Here is a 16,739-nt window from a genome sequence, read left to right as displayed (position 1 = left end):
CCTTTAAATGAAGAATGGAGAATGAGTGCGAAACATAACAATGCCTTCCATCACCTTTCGATTATATGGATGCCCATGACGAAGGGCTGCATGTCTGGACTCTGCGGGTAGCATAATTTGCACTTGGTGTGAGCACTCAGTTCCGTCCCATCGCTCAGCGTGAATTTATAAGATGGACTGCAGGCCGTCCCCCTCATCATCACTAAAGAGAGGCAAAAGAGATGAAGCTGTTACACTCATAGAAAATCAAATTTCCTCGGGGTATAAATTCACTTTCTTAAAATGTTACCTCAAAGAGAATTTCACAGGCACCAATAAGGGCCCAGTACTTGCTACAGAAGTCTACTTTGGTGGAAATACTCTCCTAACTAAACCTCCTCTCCCCCCCCCCCCCCCTCCCCAAAAAAAGTCATGTACTATACTCGCCACTAGGATGCACCCTTGAGCTCTTTCAGTTGTGAAAGGACCATCACACGTTGGCCAGGAAAGAAAAACTCTGGTGGGACATAAGGGGATTATGGGACAGAGACCAAGAGAATGGCACTTTCCTGAAGGGTGGGCTCTACAAGTAGACTTTAAAACCGCTTACTATAATATCAAACAAGGGGCTAACTCTACATTAATGAGACTTAGAATTGAAATAGACAGGGACCTTTGTAGACCTCGGCATGGACCTGGCACGGTTCAGCAGTAGCTAGCGGCCATGGGACTTTCATAATGAAATTACAGAACCGAGCAGATAGACCGCATGGTGTTACAAGAGAAGAAGAGGACATTATGCTCTGCTGCTGCAATTCTACAAATTCCGTTGCTGAGCTCCGATTTAAGAAACTGTCCTACCATTGCATAGGATGGGCCACCAGTCTAGACGAAGGGCCACCAGTGCAGTTAACCCCTTTTAAAGTGACCATGGTTTTTTGACAGGAATATCTACCCCCCATTATATGGACAGGGAACCTCATAACTCACAGAGAGATAAATACAGACTCACCTTCTTGGAACAACTGTTTGGCGTAAGATGGTTCGGTGCCCTGAGCCTGAAAGAAGGAGTAAATACATTTCCTGACCAAGTCTTCCCAGCCCGTGCTGCCTGAGGCTCGAAGAGAGCTTGTATCAATGGAGATGATTTTTCCTGAAAGAGAAACGATCCGGGTTACTGTACTAGAGAGACACAGTCTCCTTGTCCTGGGAATAGAAGCTCCCATTAAGAGCAGAAGAAAAATGACAAAATCGTCTTTAATGACGCGTAATGTCAGGGGACTTGGCCTCGCCAGGAGGAAACGTTTTCTGAATTTCGGGCAAGGCTCTAAGTGAAGTGTTTACACAACCTCTCACGCACCCTGTCACCAGGCCAATAAAAAGAAGTAAAGAATGAAGTTTGTGCCAGCACTCATCCTTGTTTACAGAGCAATCGGAGTTATCAAATTGTCATTTGTCAACATCTTCTGCACCGCAGTCTAAGGAGGCGTGATAATTACACACAACATTATAATCCGCGGCGGCGGCTGCTGCTGGAGAGGGAAAAGTGTAATGATTCCAAGAGCTGACATTCTAGCGTGTGGGATGTTGTTTGATCATATATTTTATACCGTTAAAGTTCAGCTGGAGGCCTCACATAAAAATACTGTACTCCCAGTCCCGACTTCATTGGGCCACAACTGTAATCATCTGAACGGTTGGAGAACGGTCAAAAATCAGGGCAGCAAAATTGTGCCTACATTTCCATGAATCCAATATTCATGGACAATTCAGATTTCCAGCGGCGAAAAAAGGGCAGGCGCATTCCCAATTAGGAATGACCATGGCGCAGATGAGGGCTGTATATGTAATTAAAAACCAAATTAACGACTATGAATATAAAAGAACAATAGCATTCGATGCTCTCAGTTAATAAAATCTAAAGGATGGAAATTACTCTGTGTAACAGGACATGAAACCTATCCAACTGACAGTGGGGCGAAACGCGTTAGTGGGGAGAACGCACCTGTAGCATCTTGCTTTGTGATGAAGGATTCCAGCGAGGTGATAGGTGCTTGGCGAGGTAATCTCCGGGCAATGCAAATGAGGCAGGACTGGAAATCTGTGGGGGGGACACAGAGACCACAGAGATTAATCACTCACACAACATACAAAGCATCGGGTCAGTAGCTGCGCCAGGAGGCAGGCCGTACATACCGCCGTACATCCAAGGAGAATGGAAGCATCTGGACTATGGGAAATATACTGCACTAGTTATATCTACAAATAAAGTAAAGATGACGAGATTGACTGTATGGTAATGACAACGACCTTTAATAGCCGACTACGGGGCTTATTTGTCAGGCATATAACTATGTGAAAATGGCGGTTTTCGCCTAGCTTAAGCATATTTTATTATTAGGGCTATATAAAGTTTATTGCTCCATCAATGTGTCTGTTTCCATTCACTGAAGGTCAAGATTTATATATTCGCCGTACAGGATGAATGAGCCGAGTCTGGGGGCAGACAGCCCAAAGCGGAGGTGTAGCGTGTAGCTGGTGTGTAAGACAAGTACGTAATGAGAACAGGAGGGAGAAGGGCCCTGCTCATGCAGCTTACAGTCTAAAGAGCAAGACGGCCAGTGACGTTATAATGCCATGACTCAGAGGAGGTGGATGACGGTACCAATCCTCTATACTTTGCAACTGTCCTGCTTTCCAGACCATGAAGGGGCGTTGTGTATTCAAGAACGTGGATTGAGTTCGTTGGGCTTTTGGGCGGAGTTTTGGCAGATTGGGGGCATGGCTTATTTTGTCCCAATTTGGCATGTATAAATGTTGGGAGTGGTATGCTTTGAAGACACCCAAACAACAATAAGTTGATCAAAATTTCCAGTTCGATCAGGAACATGTACAGAAACAGGTGCACAGGGAAAAGGTGCTCTTGCCCTGAGCAACCAGTCAGGTTCCTGCTGTCATTTTGTTAACTGCGCCAGAGAAGTGACACGGGCAGCGCTACCTATTACTTTGTGCTATTTCTCATAAATGAACCCCAAGTATTAGCACATGCAGAGCTTCTAGGCACTGCGGATGCTTCTCACGTCAGCTGCGCAGTCTACTGACAATCGTGAGCAGTTTGCACTTGAATCGGCCCATTGCGGTCGTGTTCTAGCTGAATTCTAAATTGTAATGTAATAAAAAAAGCTGTGCAGCATGTGCGGGCTACATGTAGAAGCAGACAGTATTTACCCTGCATGCAAATAAAAAACCAATAATAAACCAATAACCAATAAATATATTTGCCCCCCTTGCAGTGCAGTGTGGTTTCTGGTGGGAAGGTTCCCCTTTTAATGGCTTCAGAATCAGCCTCTTTGAGCCCTACTGGAAGACCAGCGCTAAATAAATAAAATCATTATTTCTTGCACTAATTTTCATATGTTCTTATCGCGTCGGCTACTCCTCGTACTCAAAATAAAACAAGCCAGGGCATTTACACACAAAGACTGTTAACCAATGTTTATTCCAATAAAACTATAGGCTGCTGGGAGATATACACATACAGTGATTATCTATTAAACAACACTTTATAAATACTATTACTGCTATCTCAGCAACTAGGAAGTGGGGGGGGGGGTCACATCTACAGCCACAGATTGCACAAGGCAGAGGTTGAGGGGGTCATTCCGAGTTGGTCGCTAGCTGCTGTTGTTCGCAGCGCAGCGATCAGTGGAAAAAAATGGCTAATCTGTGCATGCGTATGCACCGCAATGCGCACGCGCGACGTACGGGTACAAAGAGCATCATGGTTTTGCACAGGTTCTAGCGAAGCTTTCAGTCACACGGCCGAACGCAGGAAGATTGACATGAAGTGGACGTTTCTAGGTGTCAACCGACCGTTTTCTGGGAGTGCTTAGAAAAACGCAGGCGTGTCAGGAAAAATGCAGGTGTGGCTGGGCGAACGCTGGGCGGGTGTGTGACGTCAAAAGCCGTCCCTCCGTCGTTAGAATCAACGCACACGAAGAGTAACTACGGGGCTGGTCTTGTTTTGCACAAAAAGATTTTGCAGGCGCTCTGCTGCACAGGCGTTCGCACTTCTGCAAAACGAAAATACACTCCCCAGTGGGCGGCGACAATGCGTTTGCACGGCTGCTAAAAGTAGCTAGCGAGTGATCAACTCGGAATGACCCCCTGAGCCAATAATCCCTGTGATCCCTCATTCAGTAAACCACCTGCGTAACCGCAGTCCGGGTGCAACCTCCAATTAGTTGGTCATTATATTATCTGCTAATTGTATATTAAGCCCTAATCCGCAGCAGGGCCCCGGCCGGGTGACCGAGCCGTCGCTGTCTGACATTATACCGGATGAGTAATGCTGCAACGTTACATAACACCTGACTTCTAGTAACCTTATAGTTCTGCTAAGTTGCAGATCACTTCTGTATTATTATCATATCGGTACGCGTGCTAATGTGCTCACCACATAGGAAGTGGCACGGTGCCATCTGAGGATGCCAATAATAGCCTGAAACGAAACGTGACTCATCCACCAGCACCGTGTGCGCGTTTCAAATCGAAAGGGGAAAACAAACGGCTGAGGCTGCTGGTTTTTTTTTTACAGAACTCTAGCGCGGATCTATCTGCCGTGGCCAAACATTGGGATTTCAGCTGGAGTTTTCCTATCCGGCTTGCACAGACTTGTCTCTATTCTGCCGGCTTGTTGATAAAAGCTTTGATTTATCGCGACACTTGTATCCAAACCCTGTACACTTTCGGGAATTAAACTTTGCCGTGGACGAGGTCGGCACAAACAGTTCTGCTCTGTATAAATGTTATACTGAATGCACGCCGTACACGTTCGCTTAGGTATAAAGGACGCATGAGGACGTCTGCAATACGGGTGCCAGCCTCTGCAGACGCAGACTGGTCGCGAGGCAAACCTGGTCAGTTTTAGGGGGTAGCGAAAATTCTATTTTAGATGCTAATTAATGCAGAAGTCTCAATTAGCAGTTTGCACTGCACCAACCGGGATTGTGCTGGGGGCTCAGACAACGAGGGGAGAAATGTACTAAAACGTCTCTAAAGGAAAGCGGAGGTGTTGCTCGCAGCAAACAATGATGCATCCGGAACATTCTAGATAAATGATAGCTAGGGGTAAGTTTCTTTAAAGATCAATAAAGATTGATTTTTATCGAGTTTAACTGAATTAGTATCAGTGTGGTGTTTCAGAGGCTATGTACTAAGCCTTGGAGATAAAGTGGCTGGAGATAAAGTACCAGCCAATCAGCTCCTAACTGTCACTTTTCAAACAGAGCCTGTAACAGGGCAGTTAGGAGCTGATTGGCTGGCACTTTACATCTGTCAACTTTATCTCTCTCCAAGTCTTAGTACACACATATTTACTAACAGGTGATTTTTTTACATTTTCTTTTTAAATGTTATTAAATGTGTGATTTAACCCCTGAAACACAACATCGATATTGACAGATTTAGTGGTCTATTTACTAAGCCTTGGAGAGTAATAAAGTGGGTGAGAGATAAAGTAACAGCTCATAACTGCCATATTACAGGCTGGGTTTAAAAAATTACAGGAGCTGGTTGTCTGGTACTTTATCTCTCTATGGGTGGGATGTACTATCACTGGTCGTAGGTCATCGCCGGTAATCGTAACGATACTAATCGCATATGTACTAAAATGTGCGATTAGTATCGCGTTGCGATGCCAGGGGTGCCCTGCGATCAGTGATACTCCCGAGTAGAGAGTTTGTGCCGGTCTCCGTCACCTCCCAGCGCCAGGAGGTGACGTGTGCTGGGAGTCCCTGTACGCCTCCTTCTCCCTCCTGCAACCAGAAGGAGACAAGGCTGTGCTGCGGGGGAGAAGGAGGAGGGGGGCCGCACCACAGGTATCCCAGGGGGGGTAGGAGGTCATCGTGAGCGGCGGTGGGATGCGGCGGTAAGAAGCCAATAGGCTTCTATAGGGTAAACCCAGCGGCCGGGACTTAGGACATTTGAAAATGCGGTAAAAACCGTATTTTTCCCTTAGTACATCCCGCTCTATAAGGGTTAGTAAATAGACACCTTAGAGCACTTTGAAATTCATTAAAAAAAACATGAAATTGACCTTTAATAAATTTACACCCAGAATCGGATAGGTTGCTACAGGCAACACCTCAGTAGCTTTTCCTTTTCAAATGCTTTAGGAAATATAGGCCCAAATGTATAAAGCCTTAACAAAATATAAAATGGAGATGGATTAAGAGAGATAAAGTACTAGCCAATCAGCTCCTGTCATTTTTCAAACACAGCCTGTGACATAACAGACAGGAAGCTGATTGGCTGGTACTTTATCTCTCTTTGGGGATCATTCCGAGTTGATCGTAGCTGTGCTAAATTTAGCACAGCTACGATCGTTGACTCAGACATGCGGGGGGACGCCCAGCACAGGGCTAGCCCGCCACGCATGTCAGTGCCGTCCCCCCCCCCACCACCACCCCCGCACAAATACAAAAGCATCGCACAGAGGCGATGCCTTTGTATTTGAGGAGTAACTCCCGGCCAGCGCAGCTCCTGCGACTGGCCGGGAGTTACTCGTCGCTCCCGCTGGCCGCTGCGGCTGTGTGAGACGTCACGCAGCCGCCGTGGCCCGCCCCCCCCCCCCAACGCTCCGGCCACACCTGCGTTGGCTGGACCGCTCCCCCTAAACGGCGGCTTAACGCCGCCTTTCAGCCCCCTCCCGCCTAGCGACCGCCTCTGTCTCAGAGGCGATCGCTAGGTAACGAAAGCAGTTCGGACCCGATCGCTGCGACAAACTGCAGCGAGCGATCGGGTCGGAATAACCCCCCTTATCCGTCTACACTTTATCTCTTGTTAAGACTTAATACATTTGGGCCCTAATCCTGAAGAGTTAAAAAAAAATAAAAACAAACATTTGTCGTAATAAATACTCGGTGATGACTTACTGTATATATGAAAAAAAAAAAAGGGACATAAACAAAAATCAACCAAATAAAAGAACTACAACCACAAAACCCAAAAACAAAGCCAGGTTTCTCCGTATCTCAGGAGACCTCACCGGACCTCACCTTCTCCTTCCTCCTTGAAGGATTTCGGCTGGGACACAGTAAAGCACTGCATCACTTCGTACCGTTGCCGGGCCTCTTGGTTCTCTGCGTCTGCGTCGTCAGGCGGCCGGATCAGCATCCTACAGTTTAACGTGTGGCTGTTCCGCCGGTTGGCTTCTTGGGACCATGGGACTCCGTTAACTAAAAAGACAACAAAATTTGCAACTATTTGTTTAGCGCGTTTCAGTATATACCATTATATAGAACAGGGGTAGGCGAGCTGCGGCACTCCGCCTGCTGTGGAACTACACTTTCCAGCATTCCCTACCACGGGTTTTGCTATTAGGACAGTCGGTAACCATGACGACAGGACCTGGCCTGCTGATTCACACACCAACTCTGCATGAGGTCAATGGAAAATCTGGACTCTACATGGCGCTGTTCCCACACGTTAACGACACGTATGTTTGCTATCAGAATTTCTCGTACAGCTCATGGCCTTGAAGGTGACATGAACAAAAAGCATTTCATGTGATAATCATGTGGAAAATACATGACAAAAACAGGTGGCGTTGAAAGACATCATAATTATACAAACACTGATAAACTGCAATCTTATAGGCCTATTTCACGGAACACGGCTCCGGTTACCGTGCGTATTACACGCAGCAGATGCAGCTATTCATCTTAATTCTGTAGGAACAAGTAATACTCATACAAATGGATAGTCTGCATTGTCACGTAGGCCCACAAGCCACTCAAAGGTGAATTGTGACATCAGTGACGCGTTTCACTTTCTGCCCATGAAGCGATCTGTATTAAGGGTGCATGGTGCCTTGTTACCTAGAGATTTGGGGAGCAGATTTTTGACAAACTGCTCGTGGTCCCCCACATGCAGAATGCTGTACACGCTATCCTTCATAAGCTCCTCTTGCTTGTATCCCAGGTAGTTGGTGACGTTTTCCGAGACAAAGACAATCCGACCTTCTTGGTTCACGACAAAGAAAAACCCGTCCAGAGCCTGTACGGAGGGCAAAAAGGACAGAGAGAAATTGGGGTGTAAGATGACTTGAAGAAAACCCTGACTGTCTGCCTCTTCTGCCATATGATACTTGCAAAATGTTGGTGCTACTGCACATGACTAACGCGTTTTGCATTCAAATGTGTAGACACCATTCTTCACAGCAATGTTTGCAAGCTACAGTGGATCATTAAGAGGGATACGGTGTAGGGGCCTATAGGAGGCATGCAATAACCGACCATGGCGAAACTATGTACACTTACTATTGTGCACCTATATTGCGTCACCATTAAGAGAACATGCAAACTCCACACAGATAGAAAACTGGTTGGGCACCTGGTGCTATGACACATATGAGCTGCATCACTGCAGTATACTTTGAATGTACCTTGGGATCTGCAACAGCAACAATGTAAAAAATATAGAAAAAAAAACTTTGTTTTTAGAGTACAAAAGTCGCACTAGTTATCACCCTATGCAGCTTTATTTACTAAGGGACTTTACTCTGGCTGCAAAGTGCAAACTTGTGTGGACAAAACAGGAATTATCACTGATCACTACTTTGCAGAAAAATATTTACATTTTATGGGATTTGGGGTCATTCTCTGAATGATAACATCACAAAAATGGTAAAAACCATAAAAATATGAAAGAAAACGATTTAAACCAAGAATAATAAAATAACGAGGCCACCAGGGAATGGGCTCTGTATATTACACCGACCACCAGGGAAGGGGCTCTGTATATTACACCGACCACCAGGGAAGGGGCTCTGTATATTACACCGGCCACCAGGGAATGGGCTCTGTATATTACACCGGCCACCAGGGAATGGTCTGTCTGTATATTACACCGGCCACCAGGGAATGGTCTCTCTGTATATTACACCGGCTACCAGAGAATGGGCTCTGTATAATACACCGGTTACCAGGGAATGGGCTCTGTATATTACACCGGCCACCAGGGAATGGTCTCTCTGTATATTACACCGACCACCAGGGAAGGGGCTCTTAATAATACACCGGCCAGCAGGGAATGGGCTCTGTATAATACACCGGCCACCAGGGAATGGGCTCTGTATATTACACCAGCCACCAGGGAATAGACTCTGTATATTACACCGCCCACCAGGGAATGGTTTCTCTGTATATTACACCGCCCACCAGGGAATGGACTCTGTATATTACACCAGCTACCAGAGAATGGGCTCTGTATATTACACCGCCCACCAGGGAATGGTCTCTCTGTATATTACACCGCCCACCAGGGAATGGGATCTGTATATTACACCAGCCACCAGGGAATGGACTCTGTATATTATACTGGCCACCAGGGAATGGGTTCTGTATATTACACCGCCCACCAGGGAATGGTCTCTCTGTATATTACACCGGCCACCAGGGAAGGGGCTCTGTATATTACACCAGCCACCAGGGAAGAGGCTCTGTATATTACACCGGCCACCAGGGAATGGGCTCTGTATATTACACCAGCCACTAGGGAATGGGCTCTGTATATTACACCGCCCACCAGGGAATGGTCTCTCTGTATATTACACCGGCCACCAGGGAATGGGCTCTGTATATTACACCGGCCACCAGGGAAGGGGCTCTGTATATTACACCAGCCACCAGGGAATGGACTCTGTATATTACACCGGCCACCAGGGAATGGGCTCTGTATATTACACTAGCCACCAGGGAATGGGATCTGTATATTACACCGGCCACCAGGGAATGGGCTCTGTATATTACACCTGCCACCAGGGAATGGGCTCTGTATATTACACCGGCCACCAGCGATTGGGTTCTGTATATTACACTGCCCACAATGGGAATGGTCTCTCTGTATATTACACCGGCCACCAGGGAAGGGGCTCTGTATATTACACCAGCCACCAGGGAAGGGGCTCTGTATATTACACCGGCCACCAGGGAAGGGGCTCTGTATATTACACCGGCCACCAGGGAATGGGCTCTGTATATTACACCGCCCACCAGGGAATGGTCTCTCTGTATATTACACCGACCACCAGGGAAAGGGCTCTGTATATTACACCAGCCACTAGGGAATGGGCTCTGTATATTACACCAGCCACCAGCGAATGGACTCTGTATATTACACCGCCCACCAGGGAATGGTCTCTCTGTATATTACACCGGCCACCAAGGAATGGGCTCTGTATATTACACCGGCCACCAGGGAATGGGCTCTGTAGAATACACCGGCCACCAGGGAATGGGCTCTGTATATTACACCGGCCACTTGGGAAGGGGCTCTGTATAATACACCGGCCACCAGGGAATGGGCTCTGTATATTACACCGGCCACCAGGGAATGGGCTCTGTATAATACACCGGCCACCAGGGAATGGGCTCTGTATATTACACCGCCTACCAGGGAATGGGATCTGTATATTACACCGGCCACCAGGAAATGGGCTCTGTATATTACACCTGCCAGCAGAGAATGGGCTCTGTATATTACCCTGGTCACCAGGGAATGGGTTCTGTATATTACACCGCCCACCAGGGAATAGACTCTGTATATTACACCGGCCACCAGGGATTGGGTTCTGTATATTACACCAGCCACCAGGGAATGGGTTCTGTATATTACACCGCCCGCCAGGGAATTGGCTTTGTATATTACACCGGCCACCAGCGAATGGGCTCTGTATATTACACCGCCCACCAGGGATTGGGTTCTGTATATTACACCGGCCGCCAGGGAATAGGCTCTGTATATTATACCGGCCACCAGGGATTGGGCTCTGTATATTACACCGGCCGCCAGGGAGCAGGCTCTGTATATTACACCGCCCACCAGGGATTGGGTTCTGTATATTACACCGGCCGCCAGAGAATAGGCTCTGTATATTACACCGGCCACCAGGGATTGTGTTCTGTATATTACACCGGCCGCCAGGGAATAGGCTCTGTATATTACATCGGCCACCAGGGATTGGATTCTGTATATTACACTGGCCACCATTTTTTTCTGTGCACTGTTTGCAGCTTTTCCTAGAAAACCTCATATATTATATTTGTTCTTTAATGGGCACTATTCCCTTTAGAAGTGTTGTCATACAGAGAGGGCCAGTGACCGCATGCAAGGCCTGCCCGGCAAGTATTAAGTGCGAGCCCGTGCCTCCCTGCCTTGGTGCGCAGGCCGTTGACTTACAGCACGCAGCTGTTCACTGCACTCCTCCATCACTGTGAGATGGGCCTTGTTGCTCTGCCAGCATACATCCCTGTTATGTCATGGCTGGGAACAGCCTGCAAAGCGGAGCGTGCTACCCTTCCAGGCCTCTGATCCGCAGTGCTCGCTATTTGTCTGGCCGGGGGCCTACTACAACAGCATCTAATGTACCACGGTAATTATTAACAAGTGCTATAGCCAAAACAGGAAATATGAAAACTACGCTAAACTGTGAAGAGAAATCTCTGACATCCACTCCCAGCACACAGCCGCTCGCTAGGGGAACCGCGCAGCCTAGACCCACTGATGACAGGCTTAACCCTACCGCTGCCCTACCGCTCTGCCGTCCACTCCCAGCACACAGCCGCTCGCTAGGAGAACCGCGCAGCCTAGACCCACTGATGACGGGCTTAACCCTACCGCTGCCCTACCGATCTGCCATCCACTCCCAGCACACAGCCGCTCGCTAGGGGAACCGCGCAGCCTAGACCCACTGATGACGGGCTTAACCCTAACGCTGCCCTAACGCTCTGCCATCCACTCCCAGCACACAGCCGCTCGCTAGGGGAACCGCGCAGCCTAGACCACCTGATGACGGGCTTAACCCTAACGCTGCCCTAACGCTCTGCCATCCACTCCCAGCGCACAGCCGCTCGCTAGGGGAACCGCGCAGCCTAGACCACCTGATAACAGGCTTAACCCTAATGCTGCCCTAACGCTCTGCCATCCACTCCCAGCACACAGCCGCTCGCTAGGGGAACCGCGCAGCCTAGACCCACTGATGACGGGCTTAACCCTAACGCTGCCCTACCGCTCTGCCATCCACTCCCAGCACACAGCCGCTCGCTAGGGGAACCGCGCAGCCTAGACCCCCTGAGTTACTGGTTAAACCCCGTCATGACCACATAGAATCAGTTCTTATACATTCCCGGTCTCTCCCTATAGCCAGACACATTCGAGTGAATGCAGCTGCTCGGCCGAGCACCAATCAGCGCCCAATTTGGCAACTTGTGCAGGTGGCTAATCTGGAGGTTATCCGGCCATTCAGCACACAGGCCACAATAACCCGGGTGTCTTCCGCTGTCACCGGGGTCATCTTGCTGGTCTCACCCATCAACTCCCTGAGAAACATTGTTAAGTTCGCGGCCGGCTGATCATTTTGGTGGTTTTGGTGCCACACGCCCAGTGCTGCGGCCAGCTTAACGTGCCAGGTTAATAATATTCTAAGATGCCGTATACATAGGGTCTAATAATACATAACATGCTATAGGCACACAGGAAGCAGATGAAACGCTGGGACGTTTCCATTGCTCTGCGGGGCACCCCTTATCTCCCTAGCGTAATGACCTCCCACCGCCTAGATGGAGATAAGCCTGGTCACCCTGTCAGGGCCATGTCACTACGGTCACCACAGGCGCACTATACAGTACAAACATTGCTTTTGAGGCATCAATGACTTTATGTTTTCTTTTTAAGTTCCAGGAATGTGCATTCCGCTCCCCTACTAGTATAAAACAGATTTCTCTCAATGGCTCCTGCAGAGCGCCACGGATGTTTTCACATCTTACACAACAGACAACGTGGCATGCTCCAGCTGCAACAAGGTATATAATATGTGATAAAGAAAGACTGAGTATGCCCCACAAGGCAGCAGGCGGAGGGGTTTGGGCTCCAGTAGGACACAAGGGGTGTTGGAGTTTATGGTCAGCAGCTGGACAAACGTGCAGCTTTTGGGATGTCACCATGGTGGTCAAGTGACAGCTAATGATCTACTACGATATCAGCTGCTAAAACATCACTGTGTCTATTTACATCAGCATTCCTTCCATCCGCAGCCTATTTCTGTATCTGTAGGTGAGGCCGAATGGGCCACGCGCTACTCCCGATTGTCCACGGGCTATAAGTTACCAGCCCTCCCCTGTATACAGGTAGACGAAGCCTGGGCATCAGGAAGGCTTTTATCAGAGCTGGGCTGGGACGTACTCACAAAATGCATCTGGAAACCAGACATGTTTTTACAGCCTATCAGAGTTGGAAAATACGCGGCTCCGCTGTGAGTGCAAAAACGCTATAGATCGTCGTACGCAGTCCGTAAGATCGCAGTACACAATGCATAAGATCGCAGTACACAATCCGTAAGATCGCAGTACACAATCCGTATGATCACAGTACACAATGCATAAGATCGCAGTACACAATGCATAAGATCGCAGTACACAATCCGTAAGATCGCAGTACACAATCCGTATGATCACAGTACACAATGCATAAGATCGCAGTACACAATGCATAAGATCGCAGTACACAATCTGTAAGATCGCAGTACACAATGTATAAGATCGCAGTACACAATACACATTACACTAAATACACACAGTATGAGGCCCCCTCCCTTGACACAGTATGAGACCCCCAGTGCACAAGATAACAGCTCACAGCAGCACCAGTGCAGAGTAAAACAGCTCACAGCAGCACCAGTGCAGAGTATAACAGCTCACAGCAGCACCAGTGCAAATTATAACAGCTCACAGCAGCACCAGTGCAGGGTATGACAGCACACAGCAGCACCAGTGCAGGGTATGACAGCTCACAGCAGCACCAGCGCAGAGTATAACAGCTCACAGCAGCACCAGCGCAGAGTATGACAGCTCACAGCAGCACCAGTGCAGAGTATGACAGCTCACAGCAGCTCCAGTGTAGAGTATAACAGCTCACAGCAGCACCAGTGCAGAGTATAACAGCTCACAGCAGCACCAGTGCAGAGTATAACAGCTCACAGCAGCACCGGCGTAGAGTATAACAGCTCACAGCTGCACCAGTGCAAAGTATAACAGCTCACAGCAGCACCAGTGCAGAGTATAACAGCTCACAGCAGCTCCAGCGCAGAGTATAACAACTCACAGCAGCACCAGTGCAGAGTATAACAGCTCACAGCAGCACCAGTGCAGAGTATAACAGCTCACAGCAGCACCAGTGCAGAGTATACCAGCTCACAGCAGCACCAGCGCAGAGTATAACAGCTCACAGCAGCACCAGCGCAGAGTATGACAGCTCACAGCAGCACCAGTGCAGAGTATGACAGCTCACAGCAGCTCCAGTGTAGAGTATAACAGCTCACAGCAGTTCCAGTTCAGAGTATAACAGCTCACAGCAGCACCAGTGCAGAGTATAACAGCTCACAGCAGCTCCAGCGCAGAGTATAACAACTCACAGCAGCACCAGTGCAGAGTATAACAGCTCACAGCAGCACCAGTGCAGAGTATAACAGCTCACAGCAGCACCAGTGCAGAGTATAACAGCTCACAGCAGCACCAGCGCAGAGTATAACAGCTCACAGCAGCACCAGCGCAGAGTATGACAGCTCACAGCAGCACCAGTGCAGAGTATGACAGCTCACAGCAGCTCCAGTGTAGAGTATAACAGCTCACAGCAGTTCCAGTTCAGAGTATAACAGCTCACAGCAGCACCAGTGCAGAGTATAACAGCTCACAGCAGCACCAGCGCAGAGTATAACAGCTCACAGCTGCACCAGTGCAGAGTATAACAGCTCACAGCTGCACCAGCGCAGAGTATAACAGCTCACAGCAGCACCAGTGCAGAGTATAACAGCTCACAGCTGCACCAGCGCAGAGTATAACAGCTCACAGCAGCTCCAGCGCAGAGTATAACAGCTCACAGCAGCTCCAGCGCAGAGTATAACAGCTCACAGCAGCTCCAGCGCAGAGTATAACAGCTCACAGCAGCTCCAGCGCAGAGTATAACAGCTCACAGCAGCACCAGTGCAGAGTATAACAGCTCACAGCTGCACCAGCGCAGCGTATAACAGATCATAGGAAATTACTTCTGCTAACGCTGGTAAATGAAGCGTGTTAGGACAGCGGGTTCCAGTACAGCCATGCACCGTGGTACAGCAGGTCATCACCGTCTGGTTACAGATCACCCCGCTGAGCAGGCAGCAGCTGTTTTATAGCTGGGCCTAATGTCTGTACATGGGCTGTAATTGTTACCTCTGTTACCGTATCCATCACATTCCCCTGCGCTGGGAACAATAGGTTGTCGCTATTGCCTATGAGCTGTATGTATACAAGAATACACACTGCCAGGGACTATCGGGAAACAGCTGCTTCTGCATTTATTCCTCACGGGGGCGTTTAACTGAGAAATATTAATGATTTTTTAATGAATGTGAAATATGGCTTGAGCTTTCCCATATACAGACACTTAAACATTTGTACTCAGTATTTTATTTTTTGTGTATATTGGCCACTAGGTGGCGCCATTCTGTGGCCATCTACTAATACTTCGTCTTACCTTCGGACTGTCGCGACAATGGACCACGCGCACTATCTGTACGCTAATAAGATTTGTGTGTGCATAATAACTAAGTGCCGTTAATTGGCTAAACGTGCACAGAACAATGATTTATCTTTGCAGAAGCCAGAAGGGGCACTGCGAGCGAATCCTACATTTGCTTATGTATTACACTAATAATGCACAAGGGGGGTCATTCCGAGTTGATCTTAGCTGTGCTAAATTTAGCACAGTTACGATCAGGTACACACAGACATGCGGGGGGATGCCCAGCACAGGGCTAGTCCGGTCCACATGTCAGCCTCCCCCCCCCCCCCCCCCCCCCCCCGACCGCGCAGAAGTGCGATCGCTAGGCAATGACAGCATGCGCAGTACTGACCCGATTGCACTACTGCGATAAACTGCAGCGTGCGATCGGGTCAGAATGATCCCCAATATACACACACAGATGCACATTAGGTGGCCCTTACCACACTACGGCTGCTATACGGTAGATTACAGCCCACCTTTCTATTGCACAGTAGGTGGTACTTATATCACACCCTTTACGCTGTTGGATAACCCTTGCACGCTTTAGTTAATTCACTAGCAAAAACAATGCGTTAGCAACACACATTTTGCTGTTACCACAATCAACCGTCTTTGCATTAGGCAATGTCACATTATCCCTGTAGACTAGCAGTTGTGGTGTGTGGCATGGCATTATCAGTCTCCGCAGCTAGCACTGTGTACAGGATTTATAGATAGTCCAGGTCCACAATTGCTGAGATCAGCAACGCTCTACAGAACAGCCCTGGAGATAAATGTGATTAGAGAAGGGGACGTTACCATCTTTGCACCCTTCTACCGTTTCCTGGCTTGCTGGCTCTTCCTGTGGGTGTATGTAATGGTATGTCACTGGCCTTCTGTGGTGGGTACACTGACGGAGTGCCACCAGCGCTTGCAGTGGACACCGGAGGGGGGGGGGGGAGGTGTGTGCGGTACACCTTCACCGCTGCATACTGGGACCCGCATCACTACACTTCTGCCAATTGCGACAACTGAGAGACAAAGCCCGTCTTTATTGATAGTTTTCCTTCTTTAAATCACATCAACGCAGAAATCTTATTTGCATGAATGATAAGACGCTGCTTTTCGTGTTCTGAGCGTAGATGTAAAAACGCACAACACCTCCATAATAAAGTCTATTT

General features: G+C 48.4%; 1 protein-coding gene across 6 annotated transcripts in view; it reads right to left on the bottom strand.

Annotated features, from left to right (window-relative positions):
* Positions 1-16,739, bottom strand: part of NCOA1 (nuclear receptor coactivator 1) — a 492,550-nt gene that overhangs the window by 46,180 nt on the left and 429,631 nt on the right. For all 6 annotated transcript variants that reach the window (XM_063915049.1, XM_063915047.1, XM_063915046.1 and 3 more), the window contains 5 exons: positions 7,860-8,037; positions 7,038-7,217; positions 1,985-2,080; positions 992-1,132; positions 55-202 (listed from right to left, as the gene is read on the bottom strand). In XM_063915049.1, the coding sequence (XP_063771119.1) occupies positions 55-202; positions 992-1,132; positions 1,985-2,080; positions 7,038-7,217; positions 7,860-8,037 (743 nt within the window). The remainder of the gene's footprint in view (positions 1-54; positions 203-991; positions 1,133-1,984; positions 2,081-7,037; positions 7,218-7,859; positions 8,038-16,739) is intronic.

The sequence above is a fragment of the Pseudophryne corroboree genome, chromosome 4 (genome assembly GCF_028390025.1).
Source record: "Pseudophryne corroboree isolate aPseCor3 chromosome 4, aPseCor3.hap2, whole genome shotgun sequence".
Taxonomy (NCBI): domain Eukaryota; kingdom Metazoa; phylum Chordata; class Amphibia; order Anura; family Myobatrachidae; genus Pseudophryne; species Pseudophryne corroboree.
This window is presented reverse-complemented; position numbering and strand designations above follow the sequence as displayed.